The sequence below is a fragment of the Rousettus aegyptiacus genome, unplaced genomic scaffold (genome assembly GCF_014176215.1).
Source record: "Rousettus aegyptiacus isolate mRouAeg1 unplaced genomic scaffold, mRouAeg1.p scaffold_m13_p_18, whole genome shotgun sequence".
Taxonomy (NCBI): Eukaryota; Metazoa; Chordata; class Mammalia; order Chiroptera; family Pteropodidae; genus Rousettus; species Rousettus aegyptiacus.
Window position 1 is genome coordinate 15,809,142 of NW_023416293.1, and position 16,398 is coordinate 15,825,539.

Here is a 16,398-nt window from a genome sequence, read left to right on the forward strand (position 1 = left end):
ACAGGGGTCCCCGTCCTCGCTGCGCAGCGCCCAACACGGCACCTGCCACTCACATTCCCTGAGTCTCCCCGGCGGGGCCACCTCGGCGCTCCCCAAATTCTTGGGGGAAAATTCATCTTCCGCTCATTCGAATCCCTTTCCCTATTTCCCGTTGAGCTCCAACCCCTAAAAACTGTGTGTAAATTCCAATACTCATGTAGGTTCCAACCACACAGAGCTCTAGCGTTCTGAATCGGACCCACGGGCTTAAAACGTATAGTTTCTGTTGCTAACGTTGCTTAAGTCTAGAACATTACTACGTCACTTAAAACTCTGGAACAAGAAATGTATTTTAGCACTGTGATTACTTCAGAGTTAAAATGTTATTACTGACCAACCTTCTTTTATACGTTAAAATTTTTACAAATAATAGAAGAACCTTCAAAATACCCCACGTCGACCTTCTATAAATAATGAGCACTTCGAAAAAACGTTACGCCTGCTGACACGCCACAGCTCCTCTCACTTCCCAGGAGCTTTCAAACCTGCTGTCAGTTCACGTTCCCAACAACTCCGCGGGACCGGAAGGAAACGTCATCCCGCGAACCCCAAACAAACGCACACGCTCGTTCCACACGCGCTCTCCAGGGCAAGTGACTTGCCCGAGCCGCTTCCCCCAGCCGCTGCCCCAGCCGCTCCCCCAGCCACTGTGTCAGACAGACGAGCCCTTGGGCTCGGCCCTCCTGCGCCAGGCACCCACAGCTCTGCGGGGGAAGACGCTGTCCTTCGGGGCTCTTAGGCACCTCTGTGTACACTGGCGCGCACAGGTGTCCGAAGCCGAAGTCGGACGCCCCACAGCCGCGTAGCCCGTGTCCCCATCCACGAGGCCTCAGACGGCGCAGAGCCGCGTGGGCAGGAACCGGCGCTCCGGCCTCCACAACCCGACAGCTCACGCCGCCGCCACGCGACGCGGTAACGCAGGGGGACCGACAGTTTCCAGACCGACACGCAAAGCGACGGCGGTTTAAGACGCGAGTCGGTGCGTCGCGATGTCCCGGCACACGGTGACTTCCGAGCGGGAGGCGACCTCGACAGCACGCCGGCGCCGCCCGCGCTCAGGAGAACGACGTCTGTTGGATGTCGCCGAGCCGTGAGGTTCTCGCTCGCTTCCCGCCCTACGCCCGCCCCCCGCCCAGGCGCCACTGCGGCACTGACCTGTAGGCCTGCCCCAGACTTTTATACGCATCGATGAAGTCGACTTTCTGCTTCAACGCTTCTTTGAAGGATTCAATAGCTTCCTGCAAAAAGTACATAGAAAATTACTTCACACGCATAACTGCAACACTGAGCTTCCCTTACCTCACTGAAGGACTTATACGTGGTCTCGCAGTATTTTTTTTTTTTTTTTACATAGGAGGACTTTTGAAAAACGGGGTAGAAAGTGCAATAAACTGACTCGGGGGACTTGAATCTCAGGCATAAAGAAGTGTGTCACCACGGCCACCAGCAGGGCCTTTCCGATCAGGAAAACGGCTTCTCGCCGTCCTTTCGTTAGGACCTTCGGTCCGACAACGCCGCCTTCACATAAAGATCACGTCCTTCATTCATGAAAGCCCTAACCGCTGTGTGAAATGACTCAAAATGGTCGTAACTAACAGCAGTAAAATCAAGCCAACAAAAGAAAAGAAAAAGCCCAAGGTAAAACTATAATAAAAGCAGCAAAAAGTCTCCTGTGCTGGCTACCGGAGGGACCTCCCTGGTCCACAAGGAAGACACACAGCGAGACGAGACAGGGCGGAAGCCTCCGGCAACACTCAGGCCTGGGGCGAAGGGGGCGAGAAGGCCTGGGGGCGCGAGGCTTTGGGTGAGCCCTGGAACACAGGGTGCTTGGCTGCCCGGACTCGCCCTGTGAGCACTGCTCATACAACCTGACACTCTGCCTCAGAATCAACATCCTAGGCTTAAACCGGCATCAAATGTATGTTTCATTATGATTTAATTATTTACTGTGATAAAAAATCATGAAGACATTTCACGCATTTCCACAGGAAAAGATGCATCTTAACAGCTACAAAGTACTCTGATTGCCGACAGTTTCAACGAGAAAGACTTTACAACTTCTGTGATAATCACTTTGTACCTGATCAGGTAATTCACGGCAGGAAACTACTAAAGATGTCTACGCCTCGCACGTGGTAGGCGCTCCAGAAACAGTCAATGATTGGGCAGGCTCAGAAAATCGTTGTGCAAAAGCAGTACAATCTCAGTCCCTTCCAAAAAGTCATTCCTACCCTCCTTCTTGACTTTTTTTTTTTTTGGGGGGGGGAGGGCATCAAAGAAAAAGGGTGGCTTTTTGAAACTTCAAAGGCAACAGCGGGGTAACAGGCTGCTCATTAAGGATCCAGCGGTGTCTGCTGTTTGTCAAAGGAAGAGAACGGACAGATTCTAACATTAAGAAACGTTACAGACCACTGTTAATGAGGCTTCCTGCTGTGAAACAGTCTGGATTTAAGATTTTTTACAGCTATATTTTTAATTCGACAGACGTGTACTAAGCGCCTACTATGTGCCAGGGCAGGCTGAGGCATGGGGACAGGTGAGGCACGGGGGGCAGGTGTGGCACGGGGCACAGGTGGGGCACGGGGCACACAGGTGAGCAAGCCATTGTCCCTGCCCTCTAACGGTTAAGTCCAATTAGGGGCCAGCGTCAACCAGGCCGCCGGGGCACAGAGACGAAGAACTGCGCAGAGCGCGAGTCAGCGACTCGGAACAGAGAGGGAGAGGCGGCCAGGGAACCGGGGACCCAGGACAGGGTTCGCGGAGGGGGGGCCACCGAGCCGGGTCCCAGAGAGTGAGAAGGAGTGTGGCGAGAGCGGGGGGGGGGGGGACGGGACAGGGAGAGGCACCCCGCGGGGCGCAGGCGCAGGGCAGTGGGGCGCGCGGGGGGCAGGAGGGGGGGCAGGAGAGCAGGGGAAGGAGAGCGGGGTCCAGCGGGCAGGGCTGGTGCCGTGAGCTGGGACCCACGGGGAAGGGTCGGCCCCCTCGGGGCCTCGCGGCCTGGGGGCGGTGGGAGAGGAGGGGCCACAGCGGCAGGTGGCGGCAGGGTCAGAGTCCGGCCAAAGGTAATGGCTCAACTGACCAACCGACCGACTGACCAACCAACCCAAGACAGGACGCGGAGCCAGCACGGAGGCGGAGGCGGCCAGGGCGGGCTTGGGCTGTCCTGTCGGGGGCCGGGGAGGGGGTGGTGGGGGGCGGGACTCAAGCTGCCGAGCCCAGCAGGGCCGGCGGCAACCAGCACGAGGGGGACAGGAGGAGGACGGCCACCGGCGGCAGGCGTCCGGCGGCGTGTGCCAAGCCTGGAGCGTCCGTGCACGTCGGGGGGGCGCCCGGGGGCATCCGCCGCCCGCCGCACTTACAGCGAGCTCGGCCGCCTCGGTTCTTCAAAGTGATTTCTCTCCGGCTTTTAAGAGGCTCGGGTTTCGGGGCTCCTGTCTAATCACTGCAGGCTCTCTACCTCATTCTGCCAAAGAGGGGACACAGCAGAATCAAGACTTTTAGCCACTGGGAACAGAGAAGCTGCGTTCGAGTGCCGCGCGGGCATGGCACCGGCTGAGGCCCCGCGCGCAGGACGCCAGGCCGCCACCCTGGGCGTCACCGCCCCACCCTGCTGGAGGGCGGCGGCCACCGAGGCTGCTCACGGAGCCGGCACGGGCTCAGGCCACTGTCCCGACGCGGCCGACAAGCACGTGCTTGGAGGGACCGTGTTTGAAACGCACATGAAACAGAGAACTCAACAGAAAAAATTGTTGCTGTTTTTCCCCTAGGAAAATTCCGGATGTCTGATGCGTCTACTGAACCGCGCAGCCGCGGCACCGGTCACGTCATGCTGCCTGACATGTTTCAATGTATCACGTCACAGAGCAAACAAGCCATCGCCCACCGAGGTGACGTCTAAGTTGCCGTGGACCCCTCAGGAGACACGTCGCCGCTGACTCGGGTTCCCAGTCTGTGTGACCGAGACTCCCCCAGCTGCTCCTCTGCGTCCCGGGGACGCCGCTGGGGTGTGTGGGACACGTACACTCTGACCTCCCGTGGAGCAGATCTACGAAAACCCAAAGGAACGGTGCCCACCCGTCACACACGCTGGCGCTGTGCTCGCGAGCTGGGGATGGACAGCGGCCCAGACAGGCCCGGGGGGAGGGAGGGTCCACCGACCGCAGGGCGAAGCCGCTCCCGGAGCTGCTCCCGGGTCCTGTCATGGGATCTGGAATACACCAGACTGAATTCGGTCCTCGCCCAGTCCGGGGTGCCCCCACTACAGCTTTTTTCTGGATAATTCTCATTTTGAAATAACACAGAGGCGCTGCCCACGTGCCAGACCTGGCTTCACAGTTATAAGCGAAATCATCCGTCTGCATTTGTTTACTTTAAAAAACAGTTCCAACCTCTTAATACTAAGAGTTGGCATTTTTCCTATTAAAATTTTTTCTCCTCTGAGAGATGTGGGGGGTAGACTCTGAATAGAGTGTCGCGATTTGGGGCTTTGTTACCGACGGCGACGGAGAGGAGGTGGAGGGACAGCGGCAGACCCCAGACGGCCGGACCCTCCGCCCCGAAGCCCGCGTCCGGCGACCCCGCCAAAGGGCGGGCGGGCCACGAAGCGAGACTGGCAATCTTCTGCTTGGTTTGGTTTTTAGTGGACAGGAGTTAATGTTTTTAGAGTCCACAAAACTCAGATTAGATTTTCACATGTCCGATAATCTGTGATAATCGATACCTTAGAGCTTACAGAGCTCTTCCCGCTGATCTTGTTTTTAATCCCCACGAGGAGCCGCCCCTGCCTGAGGGGCACAGCGCTCTGTCCTCAACATGACTGTCCCCCAGCGCTCGCGGGGCAGCCACCCTGTGACAGGCAGCGTCGCAGCTAAGGGTGGCCACACGTGAGCCCTGTCCCCGCCCTCCGATCACGCGGGCCTGACACCTCAGAACCCTTTCCAATGAAACGACGCGCATCCTCCTGCCAGGGGCAGCTGGGGCTCGTCCCCGCGTCCCTGCGGAGGCCCGCCTGGCCGGCTGAAGCAGCGCGTGGCCCGCCTGGCCGGCTGGAACGGCACACGGCCCGCCTGGCTGGCTGAAACAGCGCGTGGCCCGCCTGGCCGGCCGGAACGGCACACGGCCCGCCTGGCCGGCTGAAACAGTGCGTGGCCCGCCTAGCCAGCCGGAACGGCACACGGCCCGCCTGGCCGGCCGGAACGGCGCACGGCCCGCCTACTTTCGGCCGTGCGGCCAGCGTGGTGTGTCCCACAGTGCGCCTGCTGCGTGCCAGGCCCCGGGCACCGATGGGCCCAGGCTCAGCTCCCGGCCGCGTTTCTGGCCTGCTCGCTCCTGGCTCGAGACGAGCCTGCTACAACGGCTCTAGACACGCGCCCAGAGAATGCAGGGCAGGAGGGAGGGACGGCGGGAGGTGACATTTCTGCCCTGGCCCGAGTCAGCTAAGACACTGCCTTCCCTGTTCCCTTCAAATAATTTTGGTAGGACTGGTCTACTGAGGGCCTCCAACGCTCAGAAATGACAGTGTGCGGGGTTGTGTGGGCCCGGTGCCCGCAGAGCCACCACGGCCCAGGTCGGCCCGCCTCCAGCCCGGCCCAGCCCAGGGAGCCACCACCGCCCAGGTCGGCCCGCCTCCGGCGGCCAGCAGTGCCCCCCGTTGGCCCCCCGTCCAGCCCCAACCCCTTGGCCATTATCATGTCAGAACCCAGTCGTGAAAACAGGTTTGGTCTCGACTAGATAATTCCCCCGAATCTAGCCCGTGCGGCCCCTCCAGGCCCACGGACTGAAGTCAGGACGCGCAGCCGTCTCCCGCCCCACCTCGTCAGGCTCGCTCCCCGCCTTCGGCCACCCAGCTGCCGGCTGCCGACACCGCTCACGCCCCCCCGCTCCCCCGGAGACACGGCTGCCGCCTCCCCCCGCCAGGCCCAGCCCGCCTTCAAGGCGCAGGACGAAGCCCAGTGGTTCCCCGGGAGCTTCTCTAACTCTGCGGGTTAAGTGGCTCCTTCTTGTCTTCTCTGCCAAAGCGCCTTGTGTCTGTGACTCTCTTCAGCATGTTTACCGTCGACGGGTCACGTGTGGAAGGCTCTGTGACTACCCTTGGCGAGTGTGAAGCGTGACGTCCCCCCCCCCCACCTCTCTCCTCGCCCCTCCGGGCCGAACGGGAGCTCGGAAAATATGCCGATGCAGACGCCCTTCTGAAATGAACCGACTCGAGATACTTGAGACGTCGTTCCAAGACCTGCCACGCTAAATGCTCCGCAGCTCTTCCCGCCCGCAGAGCACACGCAGAGCCATCCTCCGGGACACGTGAGGCACGGCGCGGTCACCTTCAGCAGGCCTCTGTGGAAGAAAGTCAGGCCCTTGTAGAGCATAGCGATCGGCTGGTTCCTGTTCAGCTCCAAGGACAGCTGGAAGTCCTCGTGGGCTGTCGCGTAGTCCTAGGAAGGAGCGGGGAGAGAGAGCAGCGCCCGTTACACATCGCACGCTTCCCGCTCGCGACCGGCTCGTCCTCGGCCCGTTTCCGGTTTGACAGGGAGCGTCTCATGATCACAAATGCTGTACGGTGAACGCTTACACCGCCTGTCGAAATAGCTGATTTGCTTAGGAAATCGAGGGGAAAAGCTCGCAAAGGCTTAATGTAAGTATACTGTTTCAACTGTAAAAAATATTTTTAAATTACTGTTAAAGTCATAATTCGCGGGAGAAACTTTAAAAGTTATTTTCCGGTACTAACATTTCATTAGACTGACTACCTCTAAAATAATTACGTCATTGGTCAACCCTAAAATGTGTTATGCTGAGATTTTTAAAATATATTTTCTTTTGCATTAGAAAATTGTTACAAAAGTCGCCGTGAATCCAAAATCTAACTGTGGCAAACCCGCTGTCAGGGTGAAGGGGTCTCGCTGGGTTCGGGTCCCCCACAGACAGAAGCCGCAGCCTGGGAGGCCCGCTGGGCTCAGGCCACGGCTCCTGGGCTGTGATACCCGAAGGACCTCGCACGGCACCCTGAGGTGTCACGGGCGCACGGGTAGAGGCGCAGCGCGACCCCGTGCTGGCGTCTGGCGTCTGCAGGACCCGGGCCACGCGGCCGGGCCACGCTTCCCTTCTCTTTCCCTCTCTCCCCCCTCGTGTGCTCGGCCACTGCTGACGGCCCAGGCGAGAAAACGTGTCCCTGGTACTTGACACTTCTCTGCAGGTTCCTTTCAGCCAGAGAAGATGCTCTGACGACGGTTGGGTCTCACGAACCCATCGGCGCAGGCCCCGAGCCCAGGTCTCCCGGGGAGGCGGGGGAGGGAGACCCCTCTCGTCACAGAAGGGGGCGTGCTGGGCACCCACCTCCGACATGAAGTGCAGGGTCCCCCGGTGTCTGTACAGCCGGGCCGAGGGCTGCAGCTGGATCGCCTTCGTGAGGTCGCTCACCACTTCGCCGATTCGGCCCAGAGGGGACAGAATCTATGAACCCAAACACGCAGTTAGGGAAGACGACGTCCGGTCGGCCGCCCGGGACCGCCGGCGCTGACCCCTCGGGGGCGCCGCGGCCCGGCCCCCCTCTCAGTAGGCCAGCACCCAAGACGCCCTGCGCTGGGTGGCCAGGGTCCCGGGCAGAGGGCTGAGTGGCTGCGCACCTGCTGCACCACGGGGAGGCTGGCGAACCACACGGTGTGGCCGCGGGGCACGCGGGGTGCACGGGGTTACCACGGAAACCACACACTGTGGCCGCGGGGCACGCGGGGTGCATGGGGTCACCACGGATGCTGCTTTCCGTGAAATGTGACCGTTCCCCCCCAACCTGTCGTTTCTCTTCCAGATAAAAATCTGGCGCGTGACAACCAGCCTGGGAGGAAGCTCTGAACCCCTGGAGAGACTGCTGGACGCAGAGCCCCCCGCGACCTCCCCCGCGTCCTCTGCGGCGCCGGGTGCTGGGCGACAATCTCTAAGATTCCGGGTGTTGTGCGAGCCCTGCGGCGTTGGGCGCCGGGGGCTGGGTGACAATCTCTAAGATTCCGGGGGTTTTGCGGCGTTGGCACGTCCCAGCTCACCGGTCACGCTCCGCAAAGGGCGAGAAGCGAGTCGGGGAGGATGCGGCAACCGGCCGCGCGAGGCGACGTGACCACGAAGACGGTTCTGAGGGCCGAGACACAGAAGAGCAAGAAAGCCCGAAACGGGGTCCCCGCCCCCCGCGCCAGCCATCGCGCTGGGCGGAGGTCCCAGCAGTGCGGGCCGTGTTCCCGAGTTTTACTGACCAGTTTCCTGCTCTGCAGGGACCTAGCGCCAGCCGGAGCGGCGGTCGGGGAGGCTCGTCCCGGCGCGAGACCCGCACAGAGAGAGCGTGGACGCCCGAGCGCGAAGCGGCTCAGCGGTCTGGGGGTGTCTCTTGGAGAAAGCACCCCGCCTCGTTCACCAGCCTCGAGGTGCGTGGCTGAATCACGACCTCCCAGTGGCTGAAATGTTTCTGCTCACCACGCCCAAACCGCTTCAGAAAGCAGGAAACTGAAAGGGTTCTCATAAAATGGATCTGACTCCGGTGATCGCACGCTGATTTAGCTGGAAAAACACCACACGGTGTCCTTATTCCAAATACTGCTAGAAAGGGGGTCTCGCCACACATTTTTAAGAGCGATGAAAATCACTGTTCTAATCACCAACATCATTTTTAGATATACAATTAGCTCTTTATTAGGTATACACAAGTTTAAAATCTGCTAAGTCAGTCTTTTTCCTAAGTAAACTTAGACATTAAGTCCATGCTTCACCTTGACCTTCTAACATAGCATTGGAGTAACGGGGAGCAGGAGCATCACCCCCCCGCCCCCCCCCAGAGAGATGATCACAAAGCAGCCACCTAGCCACCCCGCACCCCGGCCGGGCTCCCGGGCTCCACGAAGCCCCTGGGCGGGACACGCTGGCTCAGACCAGAGGTAACGCATCATGACGTCGTTAGCTGAGGAAGGCGTTCATTCAGAAAGCCGAAGCCCCAGTAAAACTGACATCACTTTAAGAAAGCGAACTATAATTTGGAACACTATAATTTTGAGTGCAAGGCATCACCGACAGTTTTAGATTACTGGAACACCTGTTTCTCTTACTTGCTAAGTTTTCTCTCTCGAAAGAGGAAACAGCAGTAACTTTTGAAGCCCTAAGCCCGGGTGCCCGGTGGCTCCACCGGGGCTCAGTGCATGAACATGCACTGCTAACCGCACAGGACAGCGAGTCACTCCGTGCCAGCAGGACGAGCGCGCGTCATTGCAAATAGCAACACGCCCCCATCTCTGATCTGAACACCTTCTCCCTGTGCGCCCCAGGGCGGGGGACCTGGCGTCCCCTCGACGGGGGCCCCGCCCTCTGCCCCAGGGGACGCGCCTTGGCTGGGCCCCTCGCACAGGTGTGCCTGGGGCCCCCCCATCCCGGCTGAGTCGGAAGTCCCGAAGGTCTGGTCACAGCACCCTCACCTGGTCCGCGTCGGTCTGTGTCTCTGCATGGATAGGTGTGTCTTGGAGGGTTTTACATAAGCGTGCGTGCACACGCATGCACGCACACGCACACGCACGCTTCTAGAGGCTGTCGCCGTCACTCTGACCATCCTGTCACGCACACATACAATGAACATCGTGTGTCCTATAGAACTTTCCCCGTGACCACCGACAGCAACGGTGGTGTCAGGAACGCGGATCAGGACTGAGTGTTACTGTCACGTGTGAGATCAGGCTTCTGGTCATTTCAACCGCGTGTGAACACACTGCGGACCTAGGAGGAAAACCCAGCAGGCACGAGGCAGCTCTGAAACCCCCAGCAATCGAATAACAGGGAAGAGGGTCTGAGATGCAACCGGCCCAGTCAGGCCAGAGGGAAGCAGCAGCCGCACTGGCCCGGCTGCCCCTGGACGGCCCCGTGCGGGCGGGGCACGCGGCCCGGCTCACCCGGGGCGAGACGGGCGCCCAACGTCCTCGACCAGGCATACATGTCCTGAGACGCGGGACCCGGGACCGGGCACAGCGACCCCCTCGCATACCTGGTCGGTGCTGACGGGGCGACTTAGTCCGACACAGGCATGACCTCGGCCTCCATGGGACAGACGCACCAGTCACGCGAGGGGCCTCACCCCATCCGGTCTGCCCGCCACAGGACGAGCCCAGAGATGGCAGGGGATGGGAACGTGGACACCGGAGGCGAGGAGCCCACGCCCGAGCCTGCCCCAAGGAGGTCTGTCTGGGCAAGTCTGGAAAGTCTGCGCGTTACTTTTACATTAAAAACATACGAGCGTGTTACCTCTTTGAAGAGATGAGAGGCAGGGGGAGGTGGCTCACCCCTGACCTCTGCTGGGGCCACTCTGCTCACTTACTGACGCCCCCCCCGCCCCCCAAACACACACCTCCGTCGTTCCCGGACCTGAGTCCCCTCCCAGGCCTCTGCGTCTCAGAAGTGTACGAGTGTTATGCAAACTCTCTCCCACCGGCCGGCACCCAATCAGTACGATTTTTTAAACTGGAAATGATGCAGAAGTGATGTTTCTCCCTCGGAGCATAATCTCATTTGAATTTTAACATACAAAATGGACAAAGTTTACGTAGAATGTTCCAGACTGAAAACGTGGAGATCTGAATCTCAGGCCCCTTCATAACTGACTATGTAATCTCAGGAGAGGTTTCATGTTCTCCCCACGGTGCCTTTGCTGAGCAAAATCTGCTTCTTATAACCTTCCTGCGTTTCTCAGAAATAAAGGCAAAGAGCATGCAGAGATATGGCTACCTGGGGGAAGCACAATATGTGACAACGAGTAAAAATAACCTTACGGAAAGAGCTTTCGTTCTCCCATTCGACCTTTTTAACAATTGTGGCGGCAGAGCTGGGGCTCTGAGCCCGCTGACCACTGGGGCCCACTGCCCACCCGTGGCCGTGATAGCTCCCAGGGATCCGGTCCAGGCCCCGCTCATCACAGGGCACACGGGCTGCCCTCTTGGAACAGAAAACATGGCCGTGCTGACCTCTGACCTCAGGGGAGACCCCGGCCTGCCACCTCCTGGCCGTTGGACCCGGCGCCAAGCCTCCCCTGCCATTCGCGGGTCTGCGAACCGGAAGACGGCACCATGTGCCCCACAGAGGCCCGGCCAGCACGGCGCTCCCCACCGGGGCCTGGCCAGCAGGGAGTGGCCCACCCAGCCCTGGCCGAACCGGGTCGCGGAGGCATGAGGCAAGGTGACCCTTCTATGCTCACACACAGGCCCCAAAGTGCACTGACCAGATCAGGCTCCTCCTGGTCAGACTGAAACAGATACACGTCAGGAACCACGCGCAAAACAAAACGAGTCAGTTTCTGCGTGAAGCGCGCGAAGGCCACGAGCACCGGCTCTAGCTGACGCCGCCACACCCAGGAGCCAGCACACTGCCCGCGCCGGAGAAGTCGGGGCTCAGAGCTCACTGGGCTGAGACACGCGGTCAGAGATTTGCATTATAGAAGCACTGAAATCAAGAGAGCCGGCCGCACTGGGCTCCTGCTGGCTTCTGCCGCCTCATCATCCCACTGGAAACGTAACCCCCGCGACGGGTCCACGGCTGGCGGCACCGGCAAGCGCACCTCTCGGCGAGGACAGAGCCAGAGGAGGGCCGGGCCGCGCCCCTGCCCAGCCTGTCCTGAGTCTGGCCGGCCCGGGGAGCAGGACGTGGGTGGCACTGGTCTGAGGGAACTCTCAGACACGCGCGACGAAAGGCCTCTAGGGCCACGGACACGCGTCTACCGGTGCTGCTGCCAGCCCCCGCACGCAGACTGGGGCGCGCACGCAGGATGAGGCGCGCACGCAGGCCGGGGCGCTCACGCAGGCTGAGGCGCGCACGCAGGCCGGGGCGCGCACGCAGGCCGGGGCGCGCACGCAGGCTGAGGCGCGCACGCAGGCCGGGGCGCGCACGCAGACGGCGCCCGGCTCCACGCGGCCTCCGCGATTCCATCCAGGCTGCGCCCCGCCCGCGCGTCTGCGAAGGGAGAGTGGACAGGCCTCCCAGGGCCCGCGCGAAGCGCGCGACGCTGCTCGAGAACGCAACACGCCTGCAGCGGACGGGCGCGCGGGCCGGGCTGGCGCGCAGCTCGTCTGACAGGGGCCGCCCGGCTCTGCAAGCCGGCGGGGGCGCCGGAGGTGAGCAGCCACGCGCGGGAAAGAGAAGGCCGCCTCGAACCGAACGGGGGCGCGCGTCAGGGGTGTGTGTCGGGGACGCACATTGGGGGGTGCGTGTCAGGGACACGGATCGGGGGGAACACGTCGGGGAGGCGCGCGTTAGGGACATGGATTGGGGGGTACACGTTGGGGGCATAGATCAGGGGCACGCATCGGGGGACACCCGTAGGGGGGCGCACGTTGGGGGGCACGGATTGGGGGGCGGGCATCGGGGTGCACATTGGGGGGCGCGTGTAAGGGGGGCGTGTGTCGGGGGCGCGCTTTGGGGGCGTGTGTTGGGGAATGCATGTCGGAGGCGCGTGTCGGGGGGCACACATCATGGGCGCATGAAGTTAAAACTCAAAAGTCGGTGGATCACAGACAAGGCCAAACAGCCTCCACACGGGGCGCAGCGAGGCGCAGCCCTGCGTGGGCGGCTGTGGGACAGGCGTACATCTGGGCGGCCGGCGTTCAGATGCCGCGTGCGGGGGGCTGGCAGACGCTGTCCGCTGACGTCCAGCAGGACGCCGCGCTCCTCCGTGCAGTGGGTTCCACCAGAGTCAGATCGGAATCCCGTCACGCGATGAACGGGAAGGGCCGGTGGCCTCACGACGCTGCCGCCACACGCGTCCCTGGGCCCCGCGTGGGCAGCAGCGCCGGACTCAGAGGCCGCTCCGCTTTGCAAGAACTTTGCACGGGGATGGGACACGGCCGTTCACGCCGGAGCGACACATCCGTTCGCTTCTGAAATCGAGTTTCCCATTAATCTAGCAGATCTTTTAAGCCTTGAAACTGTGCCCAGGTGAAACCCTTTACAGGTGAACCAAACCAACCAAATTTGACTAAATATTCAAATGAACACTTTGAAACAGAGACGGTGAAGGAAATGTGTCTGCCCCGGCAGAGCAAGGACAGCGGGAAGGGATGAAAGCTCCACACTGGAAGGTCTTTCTGGAATTCCGCCCGCAGGCATCTATCCAAAAGCCTCGGTAAACGACGTTATAGACCAGGCGACTCCTGAAACCAGGGCCCCTGCGGTCCCCTCTGTCCTCAGCCGTCTGCTGCCGGAACCGGATTCTGCGAGCTGCCCACGGAGAAGCTGTCAGCAGTGAGTGAACTTGGCAGGCACGCAAAGCTCGTGTGCCGACAGTGGCCACTGCGAAGGCCACTTGCTGGCGCAAAAACAGAGTTTCCGCACACAAGGAAGGCCCCGCAAGGAGCAGGCAGACAGCCGCGAGGAAGACCCCGCGAGGAGCAGGCGGACAGCCACGAGGAAGGAACCGCGAGGAGCAGGCGGACAGCCGCGGCACGTGGCGGCACGCACGCTGGAGACAGGAGCCTCGGGCGCGGCAGGGTCGTGGGGCAGGAACCGAAGGGCAGGAAGTCACCCCTGCGGCTGCCAGCAGGCCGAGAGAGCAGTCTGGGGACCGCCAGACCCTCACACAATTTCAAGAGACCGACTCCCGCAAATTCCGATTCGCTCTGAGAGGAGCAGTTTGGGTCGCCGGGAAGCAGCGGAGCATCTTTGCTGCCACCCGGCACGGCGCCCTGGGGCACGGCGCCCTGCGGAGGCCAGCCGGCAAGAATGTGAACGCGAGAGCGAAAAGCTCCAACAGGAACTGTGTGCATCGCTTTCAAACAGAAAACCCGGCATGGAGGAGCTTTGTCCGGAAAAGCAGGGTCCAGTTTCTTATTAAAATATTTGAAAAGAATTTTAGCATTTAATATCAAATCTTTGCATTTTGTCTTTATCATATCACAAGGTGACAAATTCCCATCAAGCTCTATGGAAACGCCCCTAAATTTGCCTGTTTACGCGTGTGCCACCCAGAGAGGACCCGTCACGTGTGCCATGACGGGAGAGGCTGGGAAGCCGGAAACGGCGAGGGGAGAGGTCACCAAGAGAAGCGCCAGCAGGAGAGCCCAAGGCCCCCCGCCCCGTGAAAACGGGGAGCAAGTGCTCACCCAGGTTTCTTCTTGGCCAGCCGGGTCTGAACCTACGCTGCTCCCCCAACCTCGCTGCTGCCCCCCCCAGGCGCTCGAATCACCAGAGAAGCAGCCACCTTGCGATTGCCACATCCTCGTGGGACAAGCCCCTCGAGTCGCAGACTGACAAGGTGCTGAACGGTGCTTCGCGGAGGCGGAGGGGCGTCTCTTCTGGGCATCAAGACAGAAAGTGCCGCCCACCGTCTGACATGACCCCGGGGGACGTGCTCCACAGCCGGGGACAGGCAGCACCGAGGCACGCACGGAGCTGCCGACATCACGGGACCGGAGGGAGACGTGAAAATCACGCCCAGCATCACGTTGAGCAAAAAAGCAATGCAAAATGGTACAGATCATACAAAAAAGGAATAGAAATATTCAGACTATAAAACGCAAGTGCATACTTTGCGAAAGTTCATAAAAATGAACAATGGCAGAGTGGCAGGATCAGAAAACACTTTATCATTTGAAGTGTTTTCCCTAACGTTGTTATTTGGCTGTGACTACAACGGTCAATATTTTTCAAAAAGTCAAGTGACCTGGGAAGACGTCTGGGGGCTCATCCGGTCTTCCGCGGCTGGTCACCGCAGGCTAAGTGACCTTTGCTCCTGCGAGGTAGCGGAGCCTCCCTCTCACCCCGGGGTCGGTGTCACTGTAAAAGTGCCCGCTGACCCTTTCTAACGTCGCAGTGCTAAACGGAACGGTGACTGTAAGAACCAGCTGTGATCTGCCCGCCATGCTTCACTCCCCCGAGGGGCACCACCTCTCCACGGACCACCCGAACCGCCGCTGCCGGGGTCTGAGGACTTAGTGATACCTTAGCAACTGTTTGAGAACAACGATCGAATCAACCACCCAATTAACCAGATTTTAACGCAGCTGTCAATCACTAAGGCCCAATGCTTCCGCTGAGGGGTCTCGTAATCACCCCTAAGGTGGGAAGCAGACCCCGGGGCGCTGGGCCCGCCGAGCCCGGCTCCGGCTGCAAAGCCGGCGTCTGGAATTCCCAGAGCTGCCCGAGCCCACGCGTCACGGCGAGACCGTGGCAGAGGGGTGAGTGAGCTGAAGCCACCAGCTGTCTTTCTGAACTCGCACTTGAACCCCTCAGTGGGGAGATGATCGCGAACGGCGTGGCCCCCCGGGATCTCGCGAAGCCTGAACGAGCGCGGGCCACGAGGCCGGCTCCGGACACGCGGCCAGGGCCGGTCTCCCCGCCTCATGCAACCGCCACGCAGGCGTCACGCAGCGCTCACGCCACACACAAGTCCATGCCTCGTCATGACTGCACACCTGAGATTACAGGAGTAAGAGGAAAAATTACCTGGAGCATTGTTGAGAAATGTCTTATTGCTTCATCATAGAGACCACTGCCAATCAACACATAAGCAATAGCTGTGAAACAAAACACAAAAATATTAGAGAAAGAATGAAGCACCTCAGACCAAAATCAGTAACTAAATTCTTCATTGAATCTTCAAAGGGAGTTCCGAGGGCTAGGAGCGGTTAAAAACACCTAGGAGGTAACGAGGTGTGACTAGATTAATCATTCTGTCACGCAGGGCCTGCCCGTCAGAGTCCTAGCTCTATCCAGACTTAAATTATTCAGACCATCTATAAAACATCTGCCTCGAAGAAGTAATTACCTTTTTCTAAGCTCATCACTCACCTTCCAGTACCACATAACCTTTACGATGTTTCCTAGCTATAGAGCAAGATCCAGTAATAAGCCTGAACGACATCCCCAAAACGTGACCGTGTGCCTTTCCCGTGAAGCTGAGAGAAAGACCCAAACGGCACCTCGTGGCTCGACTCCTGGGGGTGCTGAATTCACTGCCAGTGAGAACAGACCCAGAGGCTCGGGTTGACACACACGGAGGTGACAACTCACACAACAGCAATGCAGGGGTCTCTGTTCTACCTCTAATACTCAAAATACAGTCAACGCGCTACTCAAAATATACACGGAAGATGGGTGAACAGTTTCTGATAAAATTATTTAGATGAGTGGTATTTTGAAATCAGAGACATGACAATCTCTAAAACACGACAATATGTTGACTAAACCTTTCCAACTAGCCAAAAAACAATAAATTTCAATACTCTAGGTTATATTCCTATCTATATTTGCCCTAACTCCCTAAATCCCCAAACATGTGAAAAAAATATATTCCTCATTCAATATAATACTATTTAGATTACATTTCTTTGTAAAAAAAAAAAAAAAAAAAGCTAT

At 59.4% G+C, this 16,398-nt stretch overlaps 1 protein-coding gene across 6 annotated transcripts in view; it reads right to left on the reverse strand.

The window, feature by feature from the left end:
* TTC13 (tetratricopeptide repeat domain 13) overlaps window positions 1–16,398 on the reverse strand; it is a 53,601-nt gene that overhangs the window by 22,134 nt on the left and 15,069 nt on the right. For 4 of the 6 annotated variants that reach the window (XM_036235562.1, XM_016163354.2, XM_036235566.1 and 1 more), the window contains exons 4-7: window positions 15,487–15,557; window positions 7,372–7,488; window positions 6,360–6,470; window positions 1,195–1,277 (exon numbers count right to left, since the gene is read on the reverse strand). In XM_036235562.1, coding sequence (XP_036091455.1) covers window positions 1,195–1,277; window positions 6,360–6,470; window positions 7,372–7,488; window positions 15,487–15,557 — 382 coding nt within the window. The remainder of the gene's footprint in view (window positions 1–1,194; window positions 1,278–6,359; window positions 6,471–7,371; window positions 7,489–15,486; window positions 15,558–16,398) is intronic. The other 2 variants (XM_036235565.1, XM_036235563.1) reach the window with 1 other exon arrangement.